This window comes from Bolinopsis microptera, chromosome 4, assembly GCF_026151205.1.
Source record: "Bolinopsis microptera isolate Bmic1 chromosome 4, MBARI_Bmic_1.0, whole genome shotgun sequence".
NCBI classification, from domain to species: Eukaryota; Metazoa; Ctenophora; class Tentaculata; order Lobata; family Bolinopsidae; genus Bolinopsis; species Bolinopsis microptera.
This window is the reverse complement of record NC_087075.1, coordinates 8,143,390-8,158,227: the sequence shown is the minus strand read 5'-3', so window position 1 is coordinate 8,158,227 and position 14,838 is coordinate 8,143,390. Positions and strand designations below refer to the sequence as shown.

The 14,838-nt window shown below is 37.6% G+C and overlaps 2 protein-coding genes across 2 annotated transcripts; both read right to left on the bottom strand.

Moving 5' to 3' along the window:
- Window positions 1-192: 192 nt before the first annotated feature.
- Window positions 193-1,443, bottom strand: LOC134813772 (uncharacterized). The gene has a single exon (XM_063821652.1). The coding sequence runs from the start codon at window positions 1,441-1,443 to the stop codon at window positions 193-195; it is 1,251 nt and encodes a 416-aa protein (XP_063677722.1).
- Window positions 1,444-10,903: 9,460 nt separating this feature from the next.
- On the bottom strand, window positions 10,904-14,322 carry LOC134813771 (uncharacterized). Its single transcript, XM_063821651.1, has 2 exons — window positions 13,782-14,322; window positions 10,904-12,147 (listed from the first exon to the last, which is right to left on the bottom strand). The coding sequence occupies exons 1-2, from the start codon at window positions 14,320-14,322 to the stop codon at window positions 10,904-10,906; spliced, it is 1,785 nt and encodes a 594-aa protein (XP_063677721.1).
- Window positions 14,323-14,838: the final 516 nt, after the last annotated feature.

The window sequence follows — 14,838 nt, the reverse complement described above, 5'->3', positions numbered from 1 at the left end:
TGTGTACTATACACTTACGTAATATGTGTACTATACACTGTATAGTATACAGGTTGCCTCACAGCTCTGTACCAATTTTTGTAGTGCATATTTCCCCGAGGCTATTAATAAAACAAGGTTTCAATGCAATGTGTTACTTGCCAAATGATACAAAAACAAATGAAATTGTAAACATCAAGAAATGGTTGAGATCTAGCACATGTGTTCGTGTCGGCACACTCCGTCAGAACATCTAATGGTGCCGCTGGGGCACTCTCCATCATCTCCACCATCACACTTGTTACAAGTCTTCTGGCAGTAGTCCTCGGCTATGTTGGCATACTTGCACCAATCGGACCTACAATTAGATGCCCTGTCTTTGCAGTCTGGATTAGGTTGAGGGTCTGGTTTAACATCATCATCTTCAGAAGGTCTGTAGTCGGTGGCTTTATCAGAAGGAGTGTTGTCAGACTGTCCGGTTGTAACAAGTTTGGGGTAGCTGCTGTATTTGAAGAGGCCGCAATTGGAGGGGTAGCCTCGAGCGAATTTCACAAATCCACGATCTCCCCAGCTGCCTCCCCAAGAGTTCTTTACCAGGACGAACTTCGACGTGTATCCAACAGCTGTGACGGCGTGGTTTGGTCTCCCGGTGCATGTTGTGTCTTTTATGATGCCATTTCGGTACTGTTGGAAGTAATTTGTCACTTCGAAAGCGACGGACAAGGAGCCTGATGCAAGGGCTTGAATGTTTGCGGCCTCAGTTGGGCTAACACTGGTGTAGCCGTTGATTTTAGCAGCCACCATAGCGTCAGGTTTCGAGCTACCTTTGCAACTACCATCTTTTTGAGTGTATACATAGTCAGCAGTTGAAGCCAACCTTCCACCGTTCTTCTTGGAGTAGTCGTAACAGTTATCAGGCCATCCACCGTTGCAACCGTTCCTCTGCCCCTCGTAGACACAGTCCAGGTATTCCTGCTCTGCGAAACTCCTCAGTTTACCAGATACTCCGTGGTACCTTGTCTCTAAACCTCCTACGGCTCCGAACGTCCAGCAAGATCCACAGCTTCCTTGGTTCTTTACTGCTGTAACCAAACCCTCATTGGTCCAGAGTTTCTTTTCGGGGGCACTGAATGAAGAGGAGGCGACGTGCATAGGGTTCTCGTCATGTCCAGTGACGTTCAGTCCAAGGTACTGTTGCTTCTCATCTTCAGTCAGCGCAGAGAAGAAGTTGAGGCCAAATACGGCAGATCCTCCCTCCTCGTTAGCTTGAGCTACCAGCTGAGCATTGGATCGGAAGAGTCGGAACCTCATTCGGTCTTCAGATGCAAGGAACTTGAGGTGCTCCTGGGATTTAAAATCCCCGTAGAGCTTCAGGGTTTCTTTGGGGGATCGGAGAATACCACGAAGGACATCTTCAGCAGCGAGAGAGGCAGCCACCAGGCAGATAACTAGAAAGATCTTCATGTTGATTGTTGATTGTTCAAAGTGAGGATGCTGTGGTGATGACTCTATTTTATGCAATTTCAGAACAATGCTGCCACCAGATGTGTGTGACAGTGCGAAAAATCACTCAGTCCATAAAACAATGAAAAGTTGAGAAGGAAGATATTTAATTGCTTTTGCACTTTAGTTAGCCACAAACGTGACACTGTAAATGTAATTTTTCATGACGCAGAAGTTTTCATGGATCAAGGATAACCTTAACCCAGAGCGTCCAAATGCAATTTACAAGTTTAACTTTGTCACAGAATTGAGTGAGTATAAAATTAAAACAAAAGAGTAAAGGATTCTGAATTTCGAGATGTTGTTTATTTTACTTTAATTCTACAGTTCTTAAAGCCAGTAAGATAACCTACAAAACTGACTCCTGGCACTAATTTCAGGATCTAAGACGGCCAAATACTGTGTTTTACAATTATCCAACTATTTACAATTTTTAAAGCAAGTATTACTATTAGTAATATAATCCACAACACTGACTCCTGGCACTTATTTCAGGATCTAAGACGGCCTAATAATGTGTTTTATAAATACCCTACTATTTACACCTTTTTTTAAAGTGTGGTGAAAATGACTTTGAGTGCCATGAAACTTTTGACAGTGAAAGTGAAATGACTAGTAACTAGAAAGTGTTTCACAGAAATGCCTTCAATCTTAACTGCCCCTATACTGGGGTTGCGATCGTTTTTTATTGTGGAACAAGTGAGACAGCGTAATAATATTTATAAAAGAATCTTGAGAATTTAACTTTGACAAAAGCTTATAATTTTTGACGCTTTCAAGTCTGACAAATCTTTGTTAATATCATCGGATGAAAAATATATTTTTGATCCAGTGATCTCTGAAGTAATTTATCCGACTTGAAGGCGTCAAAGTTCAAACATTATTTAAGTTATCCAAGATAATCGAAAAACAAAAGAGGAATAAAAGTATCTGAGCGCACAATTGAGTTGTATCCTGAGAAATGAACAATCTGGTCTGTGAGAAGAGTGTGATAGAAATGGCTCACGCTAATCAGAGGCTGTTATACAATAATTAGCAGTAATGCACTTGATTAGAATATAATGTGAAGCGAAGCTACCATCGGTAATTACCTTGGAATGCAAAAATAGCGGTTCTTTATGCTACAATTCTGGTATGACAGCTTATTTTGTTGTAATTTGCAGCGAAAATAAATAATCAAGAAGTTTCTTAGGACTCAATATTTGAATACAAGTTTGAAGTTAAAAATGATTTCAGTCGAACTGAAGTTAAATATTTAATCCTGCCCTAAAGCAGTCAGGCTTTTAATACACCCACATCCTGTGGTTTGTGGATAGTTCTACGTTAAAATATACAATCTAAAAATGAGGCTTCGTCTTCACACCAAATACGTTTAACAAATTACTGTCACGTACAGCTAGCTGCGGTGGTATCATTTTTATCAATATTTTGTAGTTTAAAATTTGTGCGATTAACTAATCAACCACCCGCAGTGAGTGTTCAAATTAGTAAATCCGTGTCATCGGATATTAATTCCTTAGAGTAATACAATAACCAGAATAGCAGAAAGAGATAAATGATGAACCGGTAGATACACCTAGCGTTATAATATATGCCTCCACGCCATTGTCTCCAACAATTATATAGATAATGTTGGACTCTTATTTTACAACAGAAACCATAGTCGTCTTCTACTGCTCGAAAAGATCCTGTATTAACAGCGCTGAGCGATTAACCATTTGATGTTTTATGCTAAAGATGTAAATATTTCTTGCATCCTTTAGTCGAAGTTCAAGACGAATTGTTTCAGTTCTTTCATCCGCCAGAAATATAGAATCGGGTTCAGCGCCGCATTTAACACCATGCAGAAAAGATTAGACATATAAAACCACCAATAAAATCTCATGAACTCTGCCGATTTTAGCAGTGTAGTATTGTTGAGAATCCTCGCAGTAACGAAATACAAAACTCCATTTGTGAAAGCCGCCAAATTACAAGCCAGAAACACTGCTGTAAAGTAGGATATCGTCACGGATGCTTGAAAGTTATTTTTCCTCGATAGTGATTGAAGATCTTTTTGTCCCGTTGTAAGTTTCGTAATTGTAACAGTGAAAGCCACTGTTATTATTATCGGGGGAATGCCAATGCAGATATTGTAGTGGATGCTGTATGCAATATCCAAGAGGTGATTGACTGATTGACTGTGAAGACCGACTTGGCATTGTAAAAGTTTACTGTGAACCACAAAATCAAATACGCCGCGTAGACAGGTATCAATAGAATAACAGCTCTTTTATTAATTCTAAAGAAAGGAAACATGATGGCTAAAGTTCTTGACACCGACATTAACAAGACCAAGAACATTGACATCTGTTGTAGAATGAAAAATATCATGTACCAAAATGAACAAAAGGTAGGATTGTCCATTAACCCAGGGTTCCGTTGGTTAAACAGAACTGCAGCTACAGGCAGGTGGAAGATGCTGGTAACACAGTCGATACAGCATGATGCTATGTACAAGTTAACTGACAAGCTTCGTCCTGGTTTAGAAAGAAAGTATCTCAGAGACAAAATGTTGCCTGGAAATCCCACCAAGAAGCAAACACTCAATACTGTCGCCAGTAAGACATCGCAGATTCTGTAGTGGAGTTTCTCCAATATTTCTGCGTCATCCATAATAGAACCTTTTCCTGTCAAATTATAGCATCGTCAAAATATTGTTCTTATAACTTTACCCGACTGTCACGATTCGTAATAGTTTCTGTTATAAAGTATAAATCAAACCAAAAAATAGATTGAAGTTTACATTCATTTATTAAAAATAAAGCTAGTTTGATATTCATTATTCATCGAATAAAAAAAATCATAAATTTAAATTCTGCCTCATTTGAGGCTGAGCTAGATTAGTCACAACTCACAACAAATTTGTTACATTGTGCTAATAGTTTATGGAAGTTCAAGATTGCACAACCTGAAGACCTTTTAATTGTTCTATTTTAAGAGACTAACGCACAAAATTGTTATGATCCTAGTCAAAAACCATGAAAAAATCAAATAAAAATATTTAATCATAAAATGTACACCACTGTAAGACTAAGAGACTAATGAGGAGTTTGGTAGCTGGGAGGGGCCGACTTAACATACCTTACCTGGACCTTGAGTCCAGAATGAGTCTGAGATTAGTAATAGTTACATACGTTAGATCGATTTTTGTTATTAATGGTAGAGTGCAGAAATGTCAACTTAAGTCATCTTTCTAGAGACTATAAATATTGAATATCAGAAATTTTAATGAAAGACATCTACAAAATATTATGACTAAAGCTCTGTTTATAGCATAAAATTGACAGCAACATAGCTATAGATACAACAACTGTCCTTGACCTTAGTCTTCACTCTTCACTTGCCAATGGCCGGTAGTACCAAGAAGAATGAAACCTAAGCTGCACGGCCTCACAATTCCTCCCAGGCAGCTATAGGAATATAGTAATAGTATGTGAAATATAAATCAAGAACTTACTCTGTGAATGTGCACAATTAAATATATAAACAAAAAATAAAGTAAGTGGTATAAATTACAAATCAGGTACGTTACTCCTCTTAAAGTTTTAGGACGTGATATCACAGCTACAGCTACAAACGTTCTGCTAATTAGTGAACGCTGTAAACATATTTTAGCTCATTATAATCCTGTGCGGGAAGTGGTTGTTAAATAGTGGTCGATAGTTGGGATGTAATTGTTATACTTATAGCTGATAATTTGTGTTGGTATTGGCATGAGATCATATTACCACTTCCTTTTATGTTAAATTATTATTTCAGCAATTATTTTTATTTCGGTTGTTTGTACGGGAGTTAAATTTTAAGTGATTTTGTTTTAAATTTTCATGATTCTTGAAATTCGAATTTTACTTACTCTAGATATGTTATTCATTCATGTATAGTCGAGACGATGGTGTTAGTGCCACCTCCGACAACTTTACGTTTAATTCCGTTTAATTCCGTTTAATTATTACCATTGCGCATCTTGACCTGAGCATGAGCCACTTTAACTATTCTGGCAACACCAGCTGACTCCAAGAAAGCACCTTTTAGGCACACCTAGACCTCGATATTTAACGGTAAGATACCTAAGTTGGGCCACATCGCCATGCTGTCAAACGCCTCCGGGGGTTTAAAAGAAGAAAAACAAGTATTTATAGACCCAAAAGAAAGTTCATCGTCAGTCCAAATCTGATTCAAGCGACTACAATTATGTCCGCTCACGAAATTTCCGTCCAATTAAAAATGATATCCGCCCAAATTAATTACCATCTCTAAAAATACCTAAATCAAATTACCTATTTCTCCCTGGAAGTGAAACTGCACACACTATTTAACAGAAACGAAAGTGAGCGTGTGATATAAGATATTACTGTTGGAGTTTTAGACCATGATATAACTTGTGATTTACGAATGTTTTAACGATATATTATATAAACAGACGTTAGCTCATTAGAATCCTAGACGGGAATTAATGTAAATATCAACGTGGTCTCTAGTCGGTCGGAGTTAATTGTAAAAACTCGATAATATGTTATGAAGTCATGATATTGTTGAGATTATAACGTGTATCTTGGTCAGCACATGAGCCGCTAACGACCCCAGAGGGCGGAGACACAATTTCTATCTATAAATACAAAAACATGCTTTAGACTATAGCTGCATCTATAAATACAGAAACATGCTTTAGACTTTAGCTGCATCTATAAATACAAAAACACGCTTTATACTTTAGCTGCATCCATAAATACAAAAACACGTTTTAGACTTTAGATGCATCCATAAATATAAAAACACGCTTTAGACTTTAGCTGCATCTATAAATACAAAAGCACACTTCAGGCTTCAGCTATAAAATATGTATAAATAAAAAGCGCGCCGAGGACGTTTTGTGATAAGTTGTGGTCTTTAGTAAAGACTTTACCACAAGACTTTACCACAAGCAACGATAATGTTTAAATATGAGATTTATTGCCAGGTCATAAAACCCTAACATTACAAAACCCTGACGCATCTGTTTTTAGATGGGTCGGGTTATAGAGGTCCATACAGGATTTATTCATTTGTCGATGCATTAGTTATGAAACCTACAGTTCATTAGTCCTTGAGTTTTATTTGTATAGAGGTCTTCTGTACTCTTGACCAGTTTTTGGTCATATAGACATAGTTGTAATGACACTAGTGTTTATCAAATCGCGGTGTTAGGTACCTTCAGTGGATCTGTTTTCAGTTGGGTCGGTATAGGTCGTAAATTCTGATGTGACCAAAAATTTGTTTGCAGTAATCGATGATTTAGATGATCTGAATCGTAAATCTTAAAGTTCGTTAGTCCTTGTTTTGTTTGTAAAGAGATCTATAATCTTTATTATTATATACATTTTAAAACTCCGAACCTCAGGCGGTATTTGTAGTCCAAACTACAGATCAACGGGTAATATGGTAATATGGTTATATCTATAAACATTGATATCCATTTACTATTATCAGGGCACATAATGTACCCCAGATAATAAAACATTGTGTTAGATCCCTTGATCGTTTGATAACTGGGCGTGGCTTTGGCAGCTGCAACTTATCCCTAGTATAGTAGTAATAACAATTAACAATAGTAGCGGGTATGGAAGTTATAAACGTTGTGATCTGACCATTAAAATCAGCTTGAACCAGCTCAGCGGGGTATAGTAAGGAGATCCCATGCTAGGAATATCACAATATCACAGCGAGTTGTGGATATTTTACGCCTCAAAATTGAGCTAGTTAGTAACTGCTGAGTTAGTAACTGCTGCTTTAAAAAAACCTTATACAGAATAATTCCGGAGCACGCACCTGATCGGTAGTTCTAATTTAATTCGAGTATATCTGACATTCTTGAGTACTGGTATTGTAAATATAGCGCATATACTTGGACACGTTTTGCGATAGGTACTTGTAAACTAGACCACATGGCTAAGCGGTCCATTTTCCAGCTTCCTACTCAATTGTAAATTATACCTTGGCTAACTCTAAGTGGTACCGGATACGTGTACAACTATTAAGTAGGAAACTGGCAAAATGGTACTGTTGTCATTTCAGGATCTAAGACAGCCAAATAATGTGTTTTACAATTATCCAACTATTCACACTTTTTAAAACCACTTTGAAGCCAGCAATATAATCCACAAAACTGACTCCTGGTACTTATTTCAGGATCTAAGACGGCCAAATAATGTGCTCTATAAATACCCTACTATTTACACTTTTTAAAACCCCTTTAAAGCCAGTAAGATAACCCACAAAACTGACTCCTGGATCTAATTTCATGATCAGGGACGGCCAAATAATGTGTTTTACACTTATCCAACAATTTACATTTTTTAAAACCCTTTAAAGCCAATAAGATAACCCACAAAACTGACTCCTGACACTCATTTCAGGATCTAAGACGGACAAATAATGTGTTTTACAATTATCCAACTATTTACACTTTTTAAAACCCCTTTAAAGCCATTAATTGGTCATCTTAATTTTATATAACCGAAGATGGTTGCACATATTTTCTGTGCCCATTTGTTTCGCTATTTCCCCTAGGCTATCAATAAAACAAGGTTTCAATGCAATAGTACAGGGAAATCCGTCTGAAAAAATCGATTTGCCGACAAACAAAGCTTACAAAGGATTTTTGACGTTTTTGTGTCCTTATAGGTGTCCTTTATGGCTGACCAACTTTTCCAAACTTTTCCACGTGTCTTAAGGCCACTTTTTGCCACTTTACCACTTTTTACCACCTTTCTTGTTTGTCAAATATCTTTAGTTGTGAACATCGTAGAAAGTTGCAGATTAAACGAGGGTGTTCATATTATCAAGAAGAAAAACTTTTGTTCAGACAATTTTTTCCTCAGATAATCAATTAATTGGATAATTCTCAATTAGCTAATTAGCTAATTAGCAAAAATTTAAAAAATTTTTATTGGCTCAAAATGATTGAAATAGCTTAAAACACGGAGAAAAGTAGTTTTTAGAAAAACTTCGAAAATTTTTCACTTACATTTTTTTTTCAAGACTTGAAAATTTTTTCGAATTTTCGAAATTTTTTTTCGCCAAAAGTTATCAAATTGCATGAAACGTAGAGAAAAATGCTTTTAAAAAAACTTCGTGAATTTTTCTTTTAAAGAATACTAAAATCACTTATATTTGTAGTTGGAGTTCAGTAAATCTCGGCAGATTTTAGTAATCAGGAATTATTAAATCGAAATAGATAAAAGGACTGAAACTGAAAAACGTTAACCACAGGATATGAGAGTTTTATAATTAATTACAGTATATCCTTATCGATTTTTACAGAAACTGCACCAAAGGCACATTTAAGATCGAGCCGATAGCCTGCTGTACTACGATAATATGTAATAAATAAAACATCTCTGAGTCTGTACCGTCAATCGTGCTAATCTGAACCAGCCTACCTGGATTACCATCTACCTCTTCTTTTGATCATCAATAATTAGACCGAGTTGTGCAAGAAATGTGATTTATCATAGCTCATATTGCATTTAGTGGGTGATGTAAGTACTTATCGAGCTGTATTCAATCACAATAGTAATATACGACACAATTAACAATACCTTTGTATTAAATGGCCCTTAATGCGGTATATGAAACGCTTTATACCTCGATAGACCCGGTATAGTTTATCACGAAAACGTCTACTTGGCCTCATGGCTCATTTACAGCTCGAAGAAGGCAAGAAGAGACCATGGATACCAAGGAAGAGCTAGGAAGTAGGAAACAAGTGTAAATACACCTTCCAACATCTATTGTGACTTGTTTTCTATTGTTCTGCATACCACTTCATTCGCTATGCGAGATACCTCAAACCTCAAATCACCCCCATATGTCAGGGTTGGCTAAATTCAAAAAGAGTAATATACGGGCAAAGATAAGATCTAGATACGAGCGTCGGACATGGGCAAGAGCCGTGGGGTAGTCAAAAAACGGTAATGATTATGCTGGTTTGCAATCCGGATGTTGTGAAGTAAAAAGACAGGTTCTTGCCGCAGGATATTTGGGGGCCATGATGATAAGCTCGGGATCAATGTGGGACGGATCGAAGAACATTAAAATGAGCGAGTTGACATTTTAGGCTTTCTGATGTTTTCTTGCCTTCTTCGAGCTGTCAATGAGCCATGAGGACAAGTAGAAGTTTTCGTGATACAGTAAAACCTCTCTATACCGGCCTTTCGCGGGAGAAACGAGAAGTGTACGGTATAGTCTATAGATTTATAGAAACACCTCGATAAAGAGCGTTTCATATACCGCATTAAGGGCCATATGATGTACACGTATTGTGTTTTATTGTGATAGTGTGATTGAAAACAGCTCGACATTATTTACAGACCCATCAAATGCGATATGACTCATATTGCATTTGGTGGGTGATGTAATTATTATGAGCTATAATAAATCACATTTCTTGCACAACTCGGTCTAATTATTGATGAAAAGAAGAGGTAGATGGTAATCCAGGTAGGCTGGTTCAGATTAGCACGATTGACGGTACAGACTCAGAGATGTTTTATTTATTACATATTATCGTAGTACAGCAGGCTATCGGCTCGATCTTAAATGTGCCTTTGGTGCAGTTTCTGTAAAAATCGATAAGGATATACTGTAATTAATTATAAAACTCTCATATCCTGTGGTTAACGTTTTTCAGTTTCAGTCCTTTTATCTATTTCGATTTAATAATTCCTGATTACTAAAATCTGCCGAGATTTACTGAACTCCAACTACAAATATAAGTGATTTTAGTATTCTTTAAAAGAAAAATTCACGAAGTTTTTTTAAACGCATTTTTCTCTACGTTTCATGCAATTTGATAACCTTTGGCGAAAAAAATTTCGAAAATTCGAAAAAATTTTTAAGTTTCGAAAAAAAAATGTAAGTGAAAAATTTTCGAAGTTTTTCTAAAAACTACTTTTCTCCGTGTTTTAAGCTATTCCAATCATTTAGAGCCAATAAAAATCTTTTAAATTTTTGCTAATTAGCTAATTGATAATTATCCAATTAATTGATTATCTGAGGAAAAAATTGTCTGAACAAAAGTTTTTCTTCTTGATAATATGAACACCCTCGTTTAATCTGCAACTTTCTACGATGTTCACAACTAAAGATATTTGACAAACAAGAAAGGTGGTAAAAAGTGGTAAAGTGGCAAAAAGTGGCCTTAAGACACGTGGAAAAGTTTGGAAAAGTTGGTCAGCCATAAAGGACACCTATTAGGACACAAAAACGTCAAAAATCCTTTGTAAGCTTTGTGTGTCGGCAAATCGATTTTTTCAGACGGATTTCCCTGTACTACAATGTGTTACTTGTCAAATGATAACAAAAACAAATGAAATTGTAAACATCGAGGAGTGGTTGAGATCTAGCACATGTGTTCGTGTCGGCACACTCCGTCAGAACATCTAATGGTGCCGCTGGGGCACTCTCCATCATTTCCACCATCACACTTGTTACAAGTCTTCTGGCAGTTCTTCTTAACTATGTTGTCCCATTTACCCCCTCTGTTGCACCAAGCGTACCTACAGTTAGTTGCCTTGTCTTTGCAGTTTGGGTCAGGGTTAACATTATCCTCCTCAGAAGGTCTGTAGTCGGTAGCTTCATCAGAAGGAGTGTTGTCAGACTGTCCAGTTGTATCAAGGTTGGGGTAGCTGCTGTACTTGAAGAGGCCGCATTTGGGGTCGTACCCTCGATCGAACTTCACGAATCCACTTTCTCCCCATGTTGATCCCCAAGAGTTCTTAACCAGGACAAATTTCGATGCGTATCCTACAGCTGTGACGGCGTGGTTTGGTTTCCCGGTGCATGTTCTGTCTTGGATGATGCCACCTTGGTACTGTTGGAAGTAATTTGTCACCTCGAAAGCGACGGACAAGGAGCCTGATGCAAGGGCTTCAATGTTCGCCTTCTCTGTTGCGCTAACCCTGGTGTAGCCGACGATTTTAGCAGCCACCATAGCGTTGGGTTTCGAACTTCCTTTGCAACTACCATCTTTAGCAGCGTACCCGTAGTCAGCAGTTGAAGCCAACCTTCCACCGTTATTCCTGGAGTAGTCGTAACAGTTATCAGGCCATCCACCGTTGCAACCGTTCCTCTGTCCCTCGTAGACACAGTCCAGGTATTCCTGCTCTGCGAAACTCCTCAGTTTACCAGATACTCCGTGATACCTTGTCTCCAAACCTCCTACGGCTCCGAACGTCCAGCAAGATCCACAGCTTCCTTGGTTCTTTACTGCTGTAACCATACCCTCATTGGTCCACAGTTTCTCTGTTGGGGGCTTCTTATCACTGAGCGAAGAAGAGGCGACGTGCATAGGGTTCTCGTCATGTCCAGTAACGTTCAGTCCAAGGTACTGTTGCTTCTCATCTTCAGTCAGCGCAGAGAAGAAGTTGAGGCCAAATACGGCAGATCCTCCCTCCTCGTTAGCTTGAGCTACCAGTTGAGCATTGGATCGGAAGAGTCGGAACCTCATTCGGTCTTCAGATGCAAGGAACTTGAGGTGCTCCTGGGATTTGAAATCTCCGTAGAGCTTGAGGGTCTCTTTGGGGGATCGGAGGATACCACGAAGGACATCTTCAGCAGCGAGAGAGGCAGCCACCAGGCAGATAACTAGAAAGATCTTCATGTTGATTGTTGATTGTTCAAAGTGAGGATGCTGTGGTGATGGCTCTATTTTATGCATTTTCAGAACAATGCTGCCACCAGATGTGTGTGACAGTGCGAAAAATCATTCGGTCTATAAAACAATGGAAATTGTTAAGAAGGAGGGTATTTAATATTTAATTGCTTTTGCACTTTTAAGTTAGCCACAACTTGACATTGTAATTGCAATTTTCATGAGGCAGATGTTTTCCTAGATTAAGACGGGAAACCTTTAGCAAAGAGCGCCCAAATTTAATTTGCAAGTTTAACTTTGTCGCAGAATTGAGCGAGTACACAATTAAAACAAAGAAATAAAGGATTCTGAATTTCGAGATGCTGTTAATTTTGAATTTCTTAATACCAGCTGGTTACAAAATTGGTTCAACAGTGACTTGAGCAAACTCTGAATCACAGAATCAGGCCCACTATTTTCAAACGAAGTATCTCAGCATAACATACTGAGCTGCTTCATGTAGGAAAGAAAGACGAATCATTTTAAAAACTATGCCAAACCATTTTGATTTATTGAAATAAAGAATGGTAGTTTGGTGAGTCCCAATAAAAGGCACGTTTTGAAAGCAGGCTTTAAAGGTAAGCGTTATTTGGTTCGCCGTTACCTCTTCAGTTTTCACGTATTCGGTTTACTTTCGATCTATCTCGTGAACGAATCATGCACAGTATTATAGAAAAACATTAGGTATAAAAAGCTGATTTCGATCCCCATGCCCCTTAAGTTTTGTAGCCTCTCAAATAACGTGTCAAGCGTCTCATATACCTATCAGTGGTCTTACTCTTATCACTTAAATTACAAATGTTATAACTTGGATAACAAATTAAACATTTTATTCTACAATGGTAATAGTCAAAAAGAAATAAAACCTGTTTATGATATTATGATCAATCGATAATTTTCTTTGCAGCAGTGAAGGTACGCGGAAGGATAGCTGCAGCTCACAGTTTCCTTCTCCATATCATCAAATATTCGAACAGGGAACTTAATGCAATTCTTTTTAGAATTAGATGAGTAAATAGTTTTTACGAGTTTGAATTTGGGGATGATGTCATTCACATTGATGATTACTTTCTTGATTGTATATTAGTCAAGAAGAAAATATAATTTAGATTTTTGGTATGATCGGTAAATATAAACCATTCAATGTAAAACAATGTTCATTGCTGCCTATTCAAAATTGTATATACATTTTCAAAGAGGTTTCACAATTCACAATACGGGAATTTAAGGAAATCAAGTAATCAGTTAAAAAAATATTAAAACTTGCATGACATGATCATTTCTACTTTTATTTTCTATTTTGTTAAGTGATCAATCATCTTTGCAGAAAACTTCGAATAGATTAACAACTGAAAATTTCAACTGTGTTTTTTATTCGAACATGTTATTTATTTGCAACAGGAGACTATTTTCAGATTTGCATTGTGATTTGTGTAACTGTATGAGCAAGCATGTCGACAAGTAATGGAGCTGTCTCCGAAGGTTGCTGCTCTCATGAAGCTAGCACTTGACAAAGTATATATTGCATTAATATACCCCACAATTCTAGTGAATCCCGCCGGGCAACTTCCACTACTCCCTAAAATACAGTACGACCCTTCTGGCCAGCCTATATCGTCTAGCTTAGCAGCCAAATCCTCTATGTCGTTTGAAAGTTCGCTTTTTAGCTCCTCCATGACGGCTTCAGATTCGTTTTTTAAGGACGAAGTTGCATTCACTAACTCAGCTCGTTTCTCTTCCGAGTTTTCAGCCAGCTCGCTTTTAAACTCATTTTTAAGCTCATCCATGGCGACCATAGTTTCGTCGTGAAACGAAGCAGTTCCGTTTTCTAGCTGAGCAATCTTGCTTTGCGAGCTCGAACGATCACGTTTCAACTGCTCGATCGCTTCCTTCGCCTCATCTATCTTGCTTTGCGAGCTCGAAAGATCACGTTTCAGCTGCCCGATCTCTTCCTTCGCCTCATCTAACTTAGTCGTCATCATTGCTGTCAAGGAAGCGATGTTATCAGCTTGGTCTTTCGTCAAGGAAGCAATTTTATCAGCTTGGTCTTCCGTCAAGGAGGCGATTTTATCAGCTTGGTCGGTCGTAAGCTCGGTCAATAGAGATATACTGTCTTGCATGGACGCCATCAAGAGGTCCTGGATGAAGATTGTGATAAACTAATAGCTTGCTGTCAGTGGTACCCATCAAATCACATCAAATTGTTTGCATGGTTCAGAAGGTATTGATATTTTAAAACTATACCACTTGAAAAGAGATTATAAAAATATAATTCTTTCATAAATATGGTTAACTCCTGCTTTCAAGTTGTTTTTAATTATGCAAAGCTCTAGAATTAATTCCTAGATTTCGAATCTAAATCACCTACCGATCCGGTTCTTCGTCGTTTAGCCTCGGCTCCTCCTTGTAAGTTGCATAACACCAGTATAACAATGCAGCAGAGTAAATGTTGATAAACAGTCATTATAGCTACTTAGACCAAAATCTAGGAGATATTCACATGTTATAATTACGTGAAGATTAACAATTAAATTAAACGTGAAAGTTGAAATAACTTAATTTTGCTGGTTTGCATCATACGTTATATTATCATTTTAATAATACGATTTAGAATAATCGTATGCTCATGCAACGGAATGAAAACG